The sequence below is a fragment of the Camarhynchus parvulus genome, chromosome 25 (genome assembly GCF_901933205.1).
Source record: "Camarhynchus parvulus chromosome 25, STF_HiC, whole genome shotgun sequence".
Lineage (NCBI taxonomy): Eukaryota > Metazoa > Chordata > Aves > Passeriformes > Thraupidae > Camarhynchus > Camarhynchus parvulus.
The window spans coordinates 1,725,683-1,742,822 of record NC_044595.1 but is presented as its reverse complement, the minus strand read 5'-3'; the positions used below and the strand labels follow the sequence as shown (position 1 = coordinate 1,742,822).

At 63.8% G+C, this 17,140-nt stretch overlaps 2 protein-coding genes across 3 annotated transcripts; both read left to right on the top strand.

The window, feature by feature from the left end:
- The first annotated feature begins 496 nt into the window (after window positions 1-496).
- Window positions 497-5,811, top strand: LOC115913404 (acyl-coenzyme A thioesterase THEM4-like). Of its 2 annotated transcripts, XM_030965425.1 has the most exons (6): window positions 497-567; window positions 798-960; window positions 3,123-3,303; window positions 4,106-4,216; window positions 4,748-4,872; window positions 5,591-5,811. In XM_030965425.1, the coding sequence occupies exons 3-6, from the start codon at window positions 3,125-3,127 to the stop codon at window positions 5,650-5,652; spliced, it is 477 nt and encodes a 158-aa protein (XP_030821285.1). In that variant the 5' UTR covers window positions 497-567; window positions 798-960; window positions 3,123-3,124; the 3' UTR covers window positions 5,653-5,811. The 2 variants fall into 2 exon arrangements, with proteins under 2 accessions (XP_030821285.1, XP_030821284.1); XM_030965424.1 differs by lacking the exons at window positions 497-567; window positions 798-960 and adding an exon at window positions 1,270-1,581.
- A 3,073-nt stretch (window positions 5,812-8,884) lies between these two features.
- On the top strand, window positions 8,885-16,895 carry RORC (RAR related orphan receptor C). The gene is given in 14 exon segments (XM_030965150.1): window positions 8,885-8,897; window positions 8,988-9,047; window positions 9,179-9,310; window positions 11,195-11,280; window positions 11,927-12,068; window positions 12,730-12,961; window positions 13,015-13,142; window positions 13,425-13,572; window positions 13,992-14,107; window positions 14,110-14,190; window positions 15,274-15,381; window positions 15,454-15,564; window positions 16,369-16,478; window positions 16,734-16,895. Coding segments are annotated over 14 exon segments (1,629 nt in total).
- The last annotated feature ends 245 nt before the right edge of the window (window positions 16,896-17,140 follow it).

Sequence of the window (17,140 nt, the reverse complement as noted above, 5' to 3'; positions counted from 1 at the left end):
ACTCCATAGGGTCTCTATTGGGTCTCTATAGGGTCTCTATAGGGTCTCTATCGGGTCTCCATAGGGTTCCATAAACTCTATAGGTCCATAGGGTTCCATAGGTATAGGTCTCTATAGGGTCTCTATAGGGTTCCATAGCCACTCTATAGGTCTCTATAGGGTTTCTATAGGGTTCCATAGCACTCCATAGGGTTCTATAGGGTCTCTATAGGGTCTCTATAGGGTCTCTATAGGGTCTCCATAGGGTTCCATAGCACTCTATAGGGTCTCTATAGGGTTTCTATAGGGTTCCATAGCACGCCATAGGGTTTCTATAGGGTTTCTATAGGGTTTCTATAGGGTTTCTATAGGGTCTCTATAGGGTCTCTATAGGGTTCCATAGCACTCCATAGGGTCTCTATAGGGTCTCTATAGGGTCTCTATAGGGTTTCTATAGGGTCTCTATAGGGTCTCTCTCTGTAGGGCCCCACCGCCTCCGTTCCGGTCTCTCAGGCCCCGCCCCCGGAAGCGGGGGAACCCGGAAGCGCCGTGACGTCACGGCGGTGGGCGTGGCCCCGGAGCGCGCGGGTGCGGACAGGGCTGGGGACAGGGAGGGACAGGGAAGGGACAGGGAGGGGGCACAGACGGGACGGGCCGGGCAGGGGGTGCAGAGCGGGACAGGGACCGGGGGGGACGCGGTGACAGTGGCTGGGGGCGGGGCGGACGGGTGACGTCACGGGCAGCGGGGCGGGGGCTGGTGTGACACCGGTGGTGACGTCACCAGCGGGTGTGACAGCACGGCTGGCGTCCTTGACCAGGTGTGACTTCAGCAGCGACCGCAGTGACGTCAGCAGCGTGCTCAGTGGCCCATGTGACATCACCAATGTCACCAGGAACCAGGTGTGACATCACCGACCGCGTGTGACATCATCAGTGACATCACTGAGCAGGTGTGACGTCCCCAGTGCCACCACAGTGCAGGTGTGACACCAGCAGCGACATCATCATCCCCGTGTGACGTCCCCAAGCGCCGTGACCCTGGTGTCATTGCGGTGCCGTTATGGCGATGTCACCGTGACATCGCGGTGACATTACGGGGAGGTCGCAGTGATGTCACGGTGACATCACGGTTGCATTGCGGTGACATTGTGGTGGCATTGTGGTGACATCACAGTGACACCGCGAGTGACGTTGTGGTGACACTGTGGTGATGCTGCGGTGACATCTCGGTGACATTGCAGTGACATCGCAGTGACATCCTGGTGACATTGCAGTGACATTGCGTCATGGTGACCTCATGGTGACATCGCGGTGACATCGTGGTGACATTGCAGTGACACTCCGGTGCCATCACGTTGACATCTCGGTGACACCCCGCTGGCGCTGTCACCATGCTGCGCACCGCCCGGGCGGTGGCTCGGGCGCTGTCCCCCGCGCCGTGTCCCCGGCGCCGCTGCCACCGGCCGTGTCCCCCGCCCCGGGACCTGGCTGTCCCCAACCCCGGCTGGAGTGAGCGCATGCGGCGCCACCACCGCGAGCAGCTGCAGCGGGCCCGGGAGCAGGGCTGGGCACGGCTGCCCAGCTACCGGAGATACTGTCCCCGTGAGTGACACTGGCACCCGTGCCACCTGTGTCATTGTCACTGTGTCACTGTCACTGTGTCACTGTCACTGTCACTGTGTCATTGTCATTGTAACCTGTGTCACTGTCACTGTGTCATTGTCATTGTGTCATTGTCACTGTGTCATTGTGTCATTGTCACTGTGTCATTGTCATTGTCACTGTGTCATTGTCACTGTGTCACTGTCACTGTGTCATTGTCACTGTCACTGTGTCATTGTCATTGTAACCTGTGTCACTGTCACTGTGTCATTGTCACTGTGTCATTGTCATTGTGTCATTGTCACTGTGTCACTGTCACTGTCACTGTGTCATTGTCACTGTGTCACTGTCACTGTGTCATTGTCACTGTGTCACTGTCACTGTCACTGTGTCATTGTCATTGTTGTGGGCACAGCTGCCGAGCTACCGGCGGTACTGTCCCCGTGAGTGACACTGTCACTGTGTCATTGCCACTGTGTCATTGTCACTGTCACTGTCACTGTGTCATTGTCACCTGTGTCACTGTCACTGTGTCATTGTCCTGGGCACGGCTGCCCAGCTACCGGAGATACTGTCCCCGTGAGTGACACTGTCACCCGTGCCACCTGTGTCATTGTCACTGTGTCACTGTCACTGTGTCATTGTCACTGTGTCATTGTGTCATTGTCACTGTGTCATTGTCATTGTCGTGGGCACAGCTGCCGAGCTACCAGCGGTACTGTCCTCGTGAGTGACACTGGCACTGTGTCATTGTCATTGTGTCATTGTCACTGTCACTGTGTCATTGTCACTGTGTCACTGTGTCATTGTCACTGTGTCATTGTCATTGTAACCTGTGTCACTGTCACGTGTATTGTATTGTGTATTGTACTCATAGTGTATTGTGTGTACCGTGTCACGTACTGTGTATTGTACGTGTCATTGTACGTGTATGTATTGTACGTTTTTTATTTTGTGTCATTGTCACTGTGTCATTGTCACTGTCACTGTGTCACCCCGGGAGCAGGGCTGGGCACGGCTGCCCAGCTACCGGCAGTACTGTCCCTGTGAGTGACACTGTCACCCGTGCCACCTATGTCATTGTCACTGTGTCACTGTGTCACCTGTCACTGTGTCATTGTCATTGTGTCATTGTCACTGTCATTGTCACCTGTGTCACTGTCATTGTCACATTGTCATTGTCCTGGGCACTGGAGCAGGGCTGGGCACGGCTGCCCAGCTACTGGAGATACTGTCCCCGTGAGTGACATTGTCACTGTGTCATTGTCACTGTGTCATTGTCATTGTCACTGTGTCACTGTCGCTGTGTCACTGTCATTGTCCTGGGCACGGCTGCCCAGCTACCGGCAGTACTGTCCCCGTGAGTGACACTGCCATTGTCACCTGTCACTGTTACCTGTGTCATTTTCATTGTGTCACCTGTGTCACTGGGTCGTTGTCACTGTGTCATTGTCACTGTCACTGTGTCCCCAGTGCCACCATGTCCCTGGTGTGTCCCCAACCCCCCCATCCCCAGCCCGGTGACAGCGCTGTCCCCGCAGAGATGCTGGGGCTGCCCGGTGACAGTGACAGTGACGGTGACGGTGACAGGGACACGCGGCTGTTCCCGAGGGCCATCGAGGGTGACGGGGACGGCTTCGAGTTTGTCACCTTCCTGAGTGTCCCCAAGGGCCGCCTGCGCTGCCTGTGCCAGCTGGGGCCCTTCCTCGAGGGACACCCGGGGTGAGTGACACACATTGTCACCCATTGTCACCCATTGTCACCCATTGTCACCTCCTGTCACCCACTGTCAGTTCTTGTCACCTATTGTCACCTGTTGTCACCTCCTGTCACCTCCTGTGCCAGCCCAGGCTCTTCCCGCAGGGACACCCGGGGTGACCCCCCTGTCACCTCCTGTCCCCTGTGTGACACCGCTGCCCTCTGCCACCCCCATGTCCCCCGTGGTGTCCCCACTGGGTGTCCCCAATGTCCCCTGGTGTCCCTCTCACATCCCCCCTGCTGTCCCCAATGTCCCCAGTGAGCCCATTGTCCCCTTTTGTCCCCAATGTCCCTGTGTCCCCTGCTGTCCCCTTGCTGTCCGTGCTGTCCCCAATGTCCCCCTGCCGTCCCCAGTGTCCCTGTGCTGTCCCTGCTGTCCCCATTGTCCCCAGTGTCCCCAATGTCCCCATTGTCCCCGATGTCCCCATTGTCCCTGTGCTGTCCCTGCTGTCCCCAGTGTCCCCAATGTCCCCATTGTCCCCGATGTCCCCATTGTCCCCAGTGTCCCTGTGCTGTCCCTGCTGTCCCCATTGTCCCCATTGTCCCCATTGTCCCCAGTGTCCCTGCTGTCCCCAATGTCCCCAGTGTCCCCGATGTCCCCATTGTCCCTGATGTCCCCAATGTCCCCAATGTCCCCAGTGTCCCCGATGTCCCCATTGTCCCTGATGTCCCCAGTGTCCCCGATGTCCCCATTGTCCCCAATGTCCCCAGTGTCCCCTTTTGTCCCCATTGTCCCCGATGTCCCCATTGTCCCCGATGTCCCCAGGCTGGCGCACGGCGGTGCCATCGCCACCCTCATTGACACCTCCCTGGGGACGCTGGCGCTGGCGGTGGCCGGGCGGGTGGTGACAGCCAACCTCAGCATCGACTACCTGGCGTGAGTGCCACTGTCCCCACGGGTGTCCCCAAGGGACACGGGTGTCCCCACGGGTGTGTCAAATGTCCCCAAGGGAGGGGCTGAGTGTCCCCAAGGGTCACGGGATGTCCCCAGAGGTGCCTTAAATGTCCCCGAGAGCGTCTCAAATGTCCCCAAAGGGCCAGGGGTGTCCCCAATAGTCAGGGGGTGTCCCCAAGGGTGTCTCAAATGTCCCCAAGGGTGGCGTGAGTGTCCCCAGGGGAGGGGACACACACCCAGGGGGACACAAAGGGGACATGAGAGTGACAGGGGACACCGGGGTGACCGGGGGCAGGAGAGGGACAGGGTGGGGACTGGGGGGACACTGAGGTGACATCGGGGGACATGGGGGTGACTGGGGTGGCCATGGAGGGACACTGGGGTGACCGGGGTGGGGGACACAAGGGGACTCTGGGGGCTGTGACAGTGACAGGGGTGACATGAGGGGGCAGTGACAGTGACAGGGGTGGCACAGGGAGCCCCAGTGTCCCCTCCTGTCCCCGCTGTCCCCAGGCCTGTCCCCCTGCGCTCGGTGCTCCTGCTCGAGGCGTTCCTGCAGCGCCGCCAGGGCCGGAAGCTCTTCCTGGGCTGTGACCTGTGGGACGCTGAGGGGACAACGCTGCACGCCAAGGCCACCGGTGAGGGACACGGGGACACTGGGGACACTGGGGACATTGGGGACACTGGGGATGTTGGGGACACTGGGGACACTGGGGACACTGGGGACATGGGGATATTGGGGACATTGGGAGCACTGGGGGCATTGGGGACAGTGGGGACGCTGGGGACATTGGGAACAGCCTGGGGACATTGGGGACATGGGGACATTTGGGACACTGGGGATGTTGGGGACATTGGGAGCACTGGGGACATTGGGGACATTGGGGGCATTGGGGACACTGGGGACATTGGGACATTGGGACATTGGGGACATTGGGGACAGCACAGGGACATTGGGGACATTTGGGACATTGGGAACAGCCTGGGGACATGGGGACATTGGGGATACTGGGGACATTGGGGACACTGGGGACACTCTGGGGACATGGGGACATTGGGGACACTGGGGACATGCTGCACGCCAAGGCCACCAGTGAGGGGACACTCTGGGGACATCGGTGACAGCCTCGGGATATCAGGGGGACATTGGGGACACTAGGGATACTGGGGACAGCCTGGGGACATTGGGGACAACGCTGCGTGCCAGGTCCACCAGTGAGGGGACATTGGGGACGTTGGGGACATTGGGCTCAATGCTGCACACCAAGGCCACCAGGGAGGGACATTGGGGACAGGGCTGGGGACGCGCTTGGGGACACTGGGTGTCCCCAGCTGAGGTGTCCCCTCTGTCCCCAGGGCTCTTCATCCAGCAGGACCCACCCAAGGAGGCGGCACGGGGAGGGGACAGTGGCCGGTGACTGTCACCTGTGTCACCTGTGCCACCTCCCGTGCCACCTGTGTGACCCTCGGCGCCCTCCCTGTCCCCCGGTGCCACCCTGGCTCTGCTCCAACCATCCCTGGCTGTCCCCAAGTGTCCCCAAGTGTCCCCAAGTGTCCCTGTGCCCATCACGGCCGCTGCCACCACCCCTCGTGTCCCTCGTGTCACTTCGGGGTCCTGGGGGGGTGGGGACAGCCCGAATTGGGGAACTTTGGGGTCTCTGAACCCAAAACTTGGGAACTTTGGGGTCCCTGAACCCAAAAATGAGAAATTTGGGCGATTTTGGGGTCCCTGCACCCCCAAAATTGAGTCCAGAGGGGACTTGGGGGTCTCTGCACCCCAAAATTGGGAACTTTGGGGTCTCTGTGACCGAGAATTAGGAACTTTGGGGTCTCTGAACTTTGGGGGTTTCCAAGAACCCAGAATGGAGCCCAGGGGGGAGTTCATGGTCCCTGTACCCCAAAATTGGGAACTCTGGGGTCTTTGTGTCCCAAAATTTGGGCAATTTGGGGTCTCTGCACCCCCAAAATTTGGAGCTTTGGGGGCTCGGGGGGTCCCTGTACCCCAAAATCGGGAACTTTGGGGAGTCAGGGGTCTCTGCACCCCAAAATTGGGAACTTTAGGGTCTCTGTACCCCGAAATTTGGAACTTGGGGGGTCCCTGTACCCCAAAATTGAGCCCGGGGGGGGAGTTTGGGGTCCCTGCACCCCAAAATTTAAAACTCTGGGATCTCTGAACCCCCAAATTTGGGCAATTTGGGGTCCCTGCACCCCAAACTGAGATCTTTAGGGGCGTCCCCGTACCCCAAAATCGAGCCCGGGGGGGAGTTCGGGGTCGCTGCGCCCCAAAATTGGGAACTTTAGGAGGATTTGGGGTTCCCCCCCCCCCCTCCGTGCCTCAGTTTCCCTGCGGGGGAAATTCGGAAATTTCCCGCGTTTTTTGTTGGTTTTTTTATTTTTTTTTGGGGGGGAGGGGGAGGGGCAGGATGCCGGGGGAGGGGCGGGGACATCGGGGGGGGGGGGAGGGGCGGGGAAATTTTTTTTTGGGGGGGGGGGGGGGGGGGAACCCCGAGGCCTTAAAGGGGCCGCGCTCGGGCCGGGGCTGGGAGGGAAGCGGAGCCATGAGAGGTGCGGGGCTGAGTGTGCAAGGGGCGGGGCCGGGTGTGCAAGGGGCGGGGCTGAGTGTGCGGCTGAGTGTGCAAGGGGCGGGGCCGGGTGTGCAAGGGCCGGGTTGGAGTGAGCGTGCGTGGGGTGGGAGCCCCCAGGGGTGTGCAAGGAGGGGGGTGCGGGCTGTTTGCACACGCGTGTGCAAAGCTTGGGGCTCGCAGCGCGCGCACACGCGCGTGAGCGGCCGGGGGACGCGCGGGTGGGGGTGTGCGGGCGTGTCACGGGGCACACGCGTGTGCCGCGGGCTGTTCACGCGTGTCACGGGGCGCACGCGCGTGTTATGGCGCGCACAGGCGTGTCACAGGCTGTACACGCCTGGTGTGGGGCGCACACGCGTGTCACAGGCTGTACGGGCGTGTCACAGGGAGCACGGGTGTGGCACGGGCTGTTCACGTCTGTCATGGGGCACACACGTGTGTCACAGTGCGCACACGCGTGTCACAGGCTCCACATGTGTGTCACGGGTGTGCCCCAGGCTGCACGCGCGTGTTTCGGGGCGCACACGTGTGTCACAGGTCACACACACATGTGCCAGCGTGTACGGGTGTGTCGTGGGGCACACACGTGTGTCACAGGCCGTACACGTGTGTTGCAGCGTGCACAGGCGTGTCACAGGGCACACGGGTGTGTCACGGGCTGTACAGGCGTGTCACACGTCACACACACGTGTCACGGGCCGTACACGCCTGTTAGGGGGCGCACGGGTGTGTCACGGGCTGGACGTGCCCGTGTCAGGACGCACACGTGTGTTACAGCGTGCACATGCGTGTTTCGGGCTGCACATGTGTGTCATGGGCTGTACGTGCCCATTTCCGGCTGTACACACCTGTTATGGGGCACACGGGTGTGCCACAGGCTGCACACGCGTGTTTTGGGGCGCACATGTGTGTCACGGGCTGTACACGTCTGTCACTGGTCACACACGTGTGTTGCAGCTTGCACAGGTGTGTCACTGGTCACACACGTGTGTCACGGGCTGTACACGTGTGTCACGGGGCACACACGCGTGTCACAGGCCATACACGCCTGTTAGGGGGCACACACATGTGTCCCAGGCTGTACATGTGTGTCACTGGTCACACACGTGTGTCACGGGCTGTACACGTGTGTCACAGGCTGTACATGTGTGTCACAGGCTGTACATGTGTGTCACGGGTCACACACATGTGTCACAGGCTGTACATATGTGTCCCAGGCTGTACATGTGTGTCACGGGTCACACACGTGTGTCACAGGCTGTACATGTGTGTCACAGGCTGTATATGTGTGTCACAGGCTGTACATGTGTGTCACGGGTCACACACGTGTGTCACAGGCTGTACATGTGTGTCACGGGTCACACACGTGTGTCACAGGCTGTACATGTGTGTCACAGGCTGTACACGTGTGTCACGGGTCACACACGTGTGTCCCAGGCTGCACACGCCTGTTTGGGGCTGTACAGGCGTGTCGCAGTGTGCACAGGTGTGTCACAGGGCTCACACACGTGTCAGGTGTCACACGCGTGTGTCACAGCCCCACACGGGTGTTCCAGGCTGTCACGCACATGTCCCAGTCCCCTACACGCGTGGCAGGTGTCACACGTGTCACAGCCTGTCACACACATGTCCCACCCCCACATGTGTGTGTCCCGGGCTGTCACACGTGTCCCCGCGTGTCCCTGTCCCCCCCCGCGCACCTGCGGGTCCCTCCCTTGATGTGGCGGCGGCGCCGGGGGGGGACCCGGGGGACCCTGCGGTGACAACGGTGGGGACGCGCAGGTGGCGCCGCGACACCGCCCAACCCCCCCGGGAAACGGGGAGGGGCGGCGCGGGGTGCTGGGGACCCTCCGTGTCCCCATTGTCCCCTCCGTGTCCCCATTGTCCCCTTCCTGTCCTCGGTGTCCCCTCCGTGTCCCCATTGTCCCCTCGGTGTCCCCTCCGTGTCCCCCCGTGTCGCGGTGCCCGGGGCAGCGCGGGGCTGTCCCCGGCTGTTGTGGGGACAGGGAGGTGACAGCGCCCGGGGGCGGCGGGACTGGGGGGACTGGGAGGGACTGGGGGGGTGGGGATGGCGGATACTGGTGAGGGTTTGTGCGTCCCGGTGTGTCCCGGTGTGTCCCGGTGTGTCCCAATTCTTTCCCAGTGTCCGTTCCGTTCCCGGTGTGTCCCAGTCCATCCCAGTCCGTTACTGGTGCCGCTGGCGCAGTTGCCGCTCCCGCCGGGTGCCGCCGGTACCGGGAGGAGACACCGGGCAGGGGCACCCCCAGCGCTCCCAGTATCCCCAGTATCCCCGGTGCGGCGGGAGCCGGTGGCGCTGACGTGCCCGCCTCACCGGCAATCCCGGTGTTTCCCGGTGCCCCAGATTCCCCCGGTACCCGCGGTGTCCCCGGTGCCCCGGTACCGCCGGTTTCCCGGTTCCCCGGTGCTGTGGGCGCCCCCGCTTCTCCCGGTAACCGCGGAACCCCCGGTGCCCGCCGGGTTCGGGAGTGCCCCGGTAACCCCGGTGTGACGGGGCCTCAAGGGCTCCCGGTGCCCCCGGTTCCCCAGTACCCCCAAGCGCGGTGCTTGCCCCGATTTCCCCGGTACCCCCCGGTTTTGTGGGTGCCCCCGGTGCCCTCCGCCCGCCGGTTCCCGGCAGGAGCGGCCCCGCCGCGGCGCTTCCCGGCACGGGCTGAGTAATTCGGGGCGCGGGGCTGACTCAGCGCCCCCAAACCGGGGCTCCGGTGCCCCCGGTCCCCCCGGTCCCCCCCGGTTCCCCCCCCGGGCCGGATGCGCGGGCGGCGCCGGCCCCAAAAAACTGGGGCAGGAGGAAAACGGGGCGGGGGGAGGGAGCGGGGGTGACACACGTGTCTGGGGGGTCACACGTGTCCGGGGGGTCACACGTGTCCGGGATGTCACACGTGTCCGGGGTGTCACACGTGTCCGGGGTGTCACATGTGTCCGGGGGTGACATGTGAGTGGGGGTGACATGTGAGTGGGGTGTCACACACGTCTGGGGGTGACACGCTTGTGGCAGGGCTGGTACACGTGTCCAGGGTTGTCACGCGTGTCTGGAGATGTCCCACACGCATGTGGCAAGGTTGTCACACGTGTCCGGGTCTGTCACACGTGTCCGGGTGTGTCACACATGTCCGGGTGTGTCACACATGTCCGGGTGTGTCACACACGTGTGCAGGTGGAGCAGCAGCTGTGCAAGGGCCAGGGCCAAACTGGGGCTGTGCTGGGGTCACACCGCTGCTGTACTGGGGCTGTACTGGGCCATACTGGGAGCTCTCAGTCCCATACTGGGCCATACTGGGACTCACCAGTCCGGTACTGGGCCATACTGGGATTCACCAGTCCCATTCTGGGCCATACTGGGACTGTACTGGGCCATACTGGGATCTCACCAGTTCCATACTGGGGCCATACTGGGATCTCACCAGTCCCATACTGGGATCTCACCAGTCCCATACTGGGCCATACTGGGATCTCACCAGTCCCATACTGGGATCTCACCAGTCCCATACTGGGCCATACTGGGATCTCACCAGTCCATACTGGGATCTCACCAGTCCCATACTGGGCACCATACTGGGCATACTATCACCAGCCATACTGGGTCTCACCAGCCCATACTGGGATCTCACCAGTATACTGGGCCATACTGGGATCTCACCAGTCCCATACTGGGATCTCACCAGTCCCGTGCTGGGCCCCGCGCGTTTCCTGTCCCGGGGCCGTGTCCCAGTTGTGGCTTTGTGGCTCCGGCAGCACCAGCACAGGGTGACAGGGGACACTGGGGACACGGGACACCACTGGGGACATTGGGGACACTGGGGACATTGGGGACACTGGGGGGCCTCAGGACACCCCAGCCCAGGGTGGCACTGGAGCCCGCTGTGACCAGAGGGGGCGCTGCCACCAGAGGGGACAGTGGGTGTCAGTGACACCGTGGGTGGCACAGGTGGCACAGGAAGCCCACGGTGACGTCAGCACGGAGGGGACACGGGGGTGGCAGCGGCCACAGGGGACCGTGCGGTGACACGCGAAGCTGTGGGTGACACGTGAGGACACAGGGGACGTGTCCCACTGGTGACACATGAGGCCATGGGTGACACTTGGTCCCATAGGTGACACATGAAGCCATAGGTGACATCTGATCTCATGGGTGACACTTGGTTCCACAGGTGGCACCTGGCCCCACAGGTGACACCTGAAGCCACAAGGTGACAATCGGTCCCATGGGTGACGCACGAGCCCGTGGGGACACCTGAACCACGGGAGGATATGGGTGGCACTGTGGGTCCCACGGGTGCCTGGTGCCAGTGTCCCCGTGCCAATGTCCCCGTGCCAATGTCCCCGTGCCAATGTCCCCCTGCCAGTGTCCCCCCCCCAGCCCACATCGAGGTGATTCCCTGCAAGATCTGCGGGGACAAATCCTCCGGGGTGCACTACGGGGTCATCACCTGCGAGGGCTGCAAGGTGACACGGGGGACACGGGGACACGGGGGGACACGGGGGGACATGGGGACACTGGGACATGTGGGGGACAAGGGGGGACATGGGGACATGGGGACATTGGGGACATGGGACAAAGGGGGACATGGGGATATGGGGGGGGACTTGGGGAAATGGGGACATGGAGGAATATGGGGACAATGGGGGACATTGGGGACATGGGGACACTGGGGACATGGGGACAAGAGGGGGGACGTGGGGACCCTGGGGAGCAAAGGGACATGGGGGGGACACTGGGGACATGGGGGGGCCTTGAGGACATGGGGACATGGAGGTGTATGGGGACAATGGGGGACAATGGGGACATGGGGGATGTGGGGGGAACTTGGGGACATGGGGACATGGAGAAATATGGGGACAATGGGGGACATTGGGGACATTAAGGGGGACGTGGGGACCTCGGGAGCAAAGGGACATTGGGGGGACATGGGGGGGACATGGGGGAGATTGGGGGACATGGGGGACATGGGGACATTAAGGGGACGTGGGGACCTTAGGGAGCAAAGGGACATGGGGGGGACATTGGGACACGGGGGATACGGGGACGTTGGGACAGGGGATGACACGGGTGGATGTGGGGGCACCACGGGTGACACGGGTGCCACCGCAGGGCTTCTTCCGGCGCAGCGAGCGGCGCGGGCCGAGCCTGGCGTGTCACCGCGGGCAGCGCTGCGACATCGACCGCGCCACCCGCACGCGCTGCCAGCACTGCCGCCTGCAGAAGTGCCTGCGCCTCGGCATGTCCCGCGACGGTGGGTGACACCGCGGGGACAGCGCGGGGACACCCGGGTCTGTCCCTGGGGACATCGACCTGTGACCCTGGGGACAGCTGGACCCTCTGGGGACATCGATCTGTACCCCTGGGGACATCGCCCTATGACACTGGGGACACCTGGATCCCCTGGGGACATTGCTCTGTGCCCCCGGGGACAGCTGGACCCCCCTAGGGACATCAGTCTGGGACCTTGGGGACATCGATCTGTGCTCTTGGGGACATCTGTACCCTCTGGGGACAGCAGGGACTGTCCCTGGGGACATCACCCTGTGATCCTGGGGACACCGCTCTGCCCTTGGGGACAGCTGTACCCCCTGGGGACATTCCCCTGTGACCCTGGGGACATCGATCTGTGCCCTTGGGGACATCTGTACCCTCTGGGGACAGCAGGACCCGCCCCTGGTGTCCCCGCATTTGGTGACACCTGTCCCCCAAAGCTGCAGACACCTGTCCCCTCCCTTGAGGACACTTGTCCCCACCCTGGCGCCACCTGGGGACACCTGTCCCTGTGCCACCTGTCGCCGCCCTGGGGACAGCCCGAGGTGTCCCTGGGGAGGGGCCGGGCCGCTCGGTGTCCCCGCGCGCGTGTGGCACCGCGGTGTCACCCGCTGTCCCCTCTGTCCCCTCTGTCCCCGCAGCCGTCAAGTTCGGCCGCATGTCCAAGAAGCAGCGGGACCGGCTGCAGGCCGAGGTGCTGGAACAGCTGGAAAAGCGGGAAAAAAACCGGGAACAAACCCGGGAAAACCGGGAACAAACCCGGGAACAAACCCGGGAACAAACCCGGGAACAGCTGGAAAACCGGGAAAAAGGGGAAAATGGGAAAAGCGGGAGCAGGAACGGGCGGCCCCGGGGCCACCGCAGCCCCCCCCGGCCGGGCGCTGTCCCCCGCTGTCCCCCGCTGTCCCCGCGGGCTGTCCCAGCAGGGCGTGGCCCGCGGAGGAGGCGACAAGGAGGGGACAGGACGGGGACAGGGCGGGGACAGCGGGGACAGGGCCGGTGCCTCGGCCCGGTGCCGGCGGCGTCGCGGAGTCCCCGGCGGGGCTGGAGATCGGTGAGTGGCACCGGGGACTGTCACCGGCGGGGGTGGCGGTGTCACCTGTTCGGGCGGCGTGGTGGCACCTCGGGATGTCACCTGTGGGTGCTCCATGGTGGTGGCACTGGCTCTGTCGCCTGTGGATGCCACCATGCCGGTGACTCCTTACCTACCAAGGCCACACACCAGGCCACCCTCCCTGTCCCCAGGGCCTTGAATGTCCCCTCAGAGCTGCTGATGCAGTGTCCTGCTGTCACCCCTGTGTCCTGCTGTCACACCGTGCCACCCCTGTCCCCTCAGAGCTGCTGACACAGAGTGTCCTGCTGTCACACCGTGCCACGTGCCACCCCCGTGCCGAGGACCTCCAGGGCCACCGCTGGGCCACCTTCAGCCCCGAGGAGATCTGCGCCTACCAGAGCCAGGTGCGGGTGACACGGCTGTCCCCAGGGTGGGTGACACGGCTGTCCCCAGGTGTGGGTGACACGGCTGTCCCAGTGGTGGGTGACACGGCTGTCCCCAGGGTTGGTGACACGGCTGTCCCAGCAGTGGGTGACACTGCTGTCCCCAGGTGTGGGTGACACGGCTGTCCCCAGGGGACGGGTGACACAGCTGTCCCCAGGTGTGGGTGACACGGCTGTCCCCAGGGTGGGTGACACTGCTGTCCCCAGGGTTGGTGACACTGCTGTCCCCAGGGTGGGTGACACGGCTGTCCCCAGGTGTGGGTGACACGGCTGTCCCAGGGTGGGTGACACGGCTGTCCCAGGGTTGGTGACACGGCTGTCCCCAGGGTGGGTGACACGGCTGTCCCCAGCGGTGGCACGGGCGGTGACACGGCTGTCCCAGGGTGGGTGACACGGCTGTCCCCAGGGGCGGTGGCACGGGCGGTGACAGCCGCCCGCGGTGGGTGAAAGCTGTCCCCGTGACACGGCGTCAGCCCATGGCCGAGATGTGGCAGCGCTGTGCCCGCCGTGTCACCGAGGCCATCGGTACGTTCCGTGGTGTTCCAACGCTGCCCCGGGCTTCCTGCAGCTCAGCCAGCACGACCAGATCGTCCTGCTCAAGGCGGGTACGCGGCCACCGTGTCCCCGTGTCGCTGTCACCTCCCCAGGGCCCTGGCGCACACTCACAGGGCCACCCCGGCCCCTTGTCGCCATCCCCAGGGCCACCCCATCTCATTGTCCCCAGCCCCAGGGCCACCATGACCCTTCGTCACCAGCCGCAGGGACACTGCATCACATTGTCCCCAGCCCCAGGGCCACCATGACCCTTACGCCCAGCCGCCGGGGACACTGCATCTCATTGTCCCCAGCCCCAGGGCCACCATGACCCTTCGTCACCAGCCGCAGGGACACTGCATCTCATTGTCCCCAGCCCCAGGGCCACCATGACCCTTCGTCACCAGCCGCAGGGACACTGCATCACATTGTCACCAGCCCCAGGGCCACCCTGTGCCCTTGTCCCCACCCCCAGGGCCACCCCATTCCATTGTCACCAGCGGCCATCCCACCCCAATGTCCCCAGCCCAAGGGCCACCCTGTCCCCTTGTGACAATCCCGTGTGTCCCACGGGGGAGGTGACAATCCCGTGTGTCCCATGGGCGAGGTGACAATCCCGTGTGTCCCACAGGGGAGGTGACAATCCCCAAAGTCCCCTCCACCCTCCCCAGTGATGTGACAATCCCATGTGTCCCATGGGCGAGGTGACAATCCCGTGTGTCCCACGGGGAGGTGACAATCCCGTGTGTCCCATGGCCGAGGTGACAATCCCATGTGTCCCACGGGGAGGTGACAGTCCCCAAAGTCCCCTCCATCCTCCCCGGTGATGTGACAATCCCATGTGTCCCATGGGCGAGGTGACAATCCCGTGTGTCCCATGGGCGAGGTGACAATCCCATGTGTCCCACGGGGGAGGTGACAGTCCCCAAAGTCCCCTCCACCCTCCCTGGTGATGTGACAATCCCGTGTGTCCCATGGGCGAGGTGATAATCCCGTGTGTCCCATGGCCGAGGTGACAATCCCATGTGTCCCACGGGGGAGGTGACAGTCCCCAACATCCCCCCCCCGCTCCCTGCCGAGGTGACACCGCCCGGTGCCAGCCGCTGTGGCCGGTGGCGGTGTGGCCGGTGCCAGCAGCGCTGTCCCCTCGCCAGGTGCCATGGAGGTTGTCCTGCTCCGCATGTGCCGCGCCTTGGACGCCGCCACGGGCGCGGTTCTGTTCGAGGGCAAACTGGCGGGGCCCGAGCTCTTCCGCTCGCTCGGTAGGGCGGCGCCACGGGCTGGGGGACACGCGGGGACGCTCGGGGACAGCGGTGACACCGCGCTGTCCCCAGGGTGTCCCGAGCTCGTCGCGTCCGTCTTTGACTTCGCGCGGGGGCTGAGCGCGCTGCGCTGCTCCGAGAGCGAGCTGGCGCTGCTCAGCGCGCTGCTGCTGCTCAACGCCGGTCAGCCGCTGTCCCCAAGTGTCCCCAAGTGTCCCCAAGTGTCGCTCGGTGTCCCCTCGGTGTCTCCACCCGCTGTCCCGCTCTGTGTCCCCGCCCCGTGTCCCTTTCTGCGCGTTCCCCATCGCCAAACGGGGTTTGTCCCTAAGCGGGGTGGGCGGCGGGGTGTCCCCAAAGTGTCCCTAAAGTGTCCCCAAAGTGTCCCTAAGGTGTCTCCAAAGTGTCCCCAAAGTGTCCCTAAGGTGTCCCTAAAGTGTCCCTAAGGTGTCCCCAAAGTGTCCCTAAAGTGTCTCCAAAGTGTCCCCAAAGTGTCCCTAAGGTGTCCCCAAAGTGTCCCTAGTGTGTCCCTAAAGTGTCCCCAAGGTGTCCCCAAAGTGTCCCTAAGGCGTTCCCGAGGTGTCCCCACAGCTCTGTTCCCATCTTTGTCATTGTCCCCACTCCCTGTCCGTGTCCCCATCCCGCTGTCCCCACACTCTGTCCCTTTCCCTGTCCCTGTCCCTATCCGGGTCCCTAAACCTGTGTCCTTGTCCCCATGCCTCTGTCCGTGTCCCTGTCCCTGTCCGTGTCCCTGTCCCTGTGTCCCTGTGTCCGTGTCCCTGTGTCCGTGTCCCTGTGTCCCTGTCCCTCCGTGTCCCTGTCCCTGTCCCTGTCCCTGTCCCTGTGTCCCTGTCCCTGTCCCTGTCCGTGTCCCTGTCCCTGTGTCCCTGTGTCCCTGTGTCCCTGTCCCTGTCCCTGTGTCCCTGTCCCTGTCCGTGTCCCTGTCCCTGTCCGTGTCCCCAGCCGTGTCGGTGTCCCCGCTGTCCCCAGGCCGGCCGTGGCTGCAGGACCGCCCGCGGGTGGCGCGGCTGCAGGGACAGCTCGATGTCGCCTTCCGGCTGCTGCTGCACCGGACCCGCCGCGAGGGGCTCCTGGCGCGGGTGCGACACCGGGGAGGGGACACGGGGACACCGGGGAGGGGACACGGGGGGACACCGGGGAGGGGACACGGGGGGACACGGGTGTCCCTGGGGATCTTTGGGCATGGGGAGGGGACAGGACGGAGGGTTTGGGGACATTGGGGGTGACCCTGGCTCGGGGGGTGTCCCAGCCGTGTCCCCGGGTGTCCGTGGGGTGTCCCAGCCGTGTCCCCGGGTGTCCCCGGTGTCCCCGCGGTCACAGCCGTGTCCCCGCAGCTGCCCGCCCCGGGCCGCCTCCGCGCTCTGTGCTCGCAGCACCTGGAGCAGGTTCAGGTTTTCCGCCGCCTGCACCCCGCGGGGTTCTCGGCCGCTTTCCCGCCGCTCTACCGGGAGCTCTTCGCCCCCGACGCCGCCGATGGTTCCGCGGGGACTCGCTGAGCGCCACCGGGCACCGCCGGGAGCATCCGTGACCCCCGGGATCACCGGGACCGGCCCTGCACCTGCGGGTGCTCCCACCCAGGCAGCTGCCGGGAATGCGGCAGCGCTTGAGGGCAATAAAGGCGTTTTCGGGCACCGCGTGTCCGTGGGCTCCGTCACGGGGAACACCGGGAGCGGCCTTAGAGCCCCGCCCCGCGCAGCGCTCCGAGTTCCTATAGGCAGCTGTGCCTGTCACTCAAACTAGG

What these genes read in the sequence shown, in the direction of transcription:
- LOC115913404 (XM_030965424.1), top strand. Translation starts at nt 1,371, where the DNA reads ATGCTGCGCACCGCCCGGGCGGTGGCTCGGGCGCTGTCCCCCGCGCCG. An exon ending in TTCCTCGAGGGACACCCGGG is followed by an intron (nt 3,304 to 4,105) that starts GTGAGTGACACA and finishes CGATGTCCCCAG; the next exon opens with GCTGGCGCACGGCGGTGCCA. An exon ending in CTCAGCATCGACTACCTGGC is followed by an intron (nt 4,217 to 4,747) that starts GTGAGTGCCACT and finishes CGCTGTCCCCAG; the next exon opens with GCCTGTCCCCCTGCGCTCGG.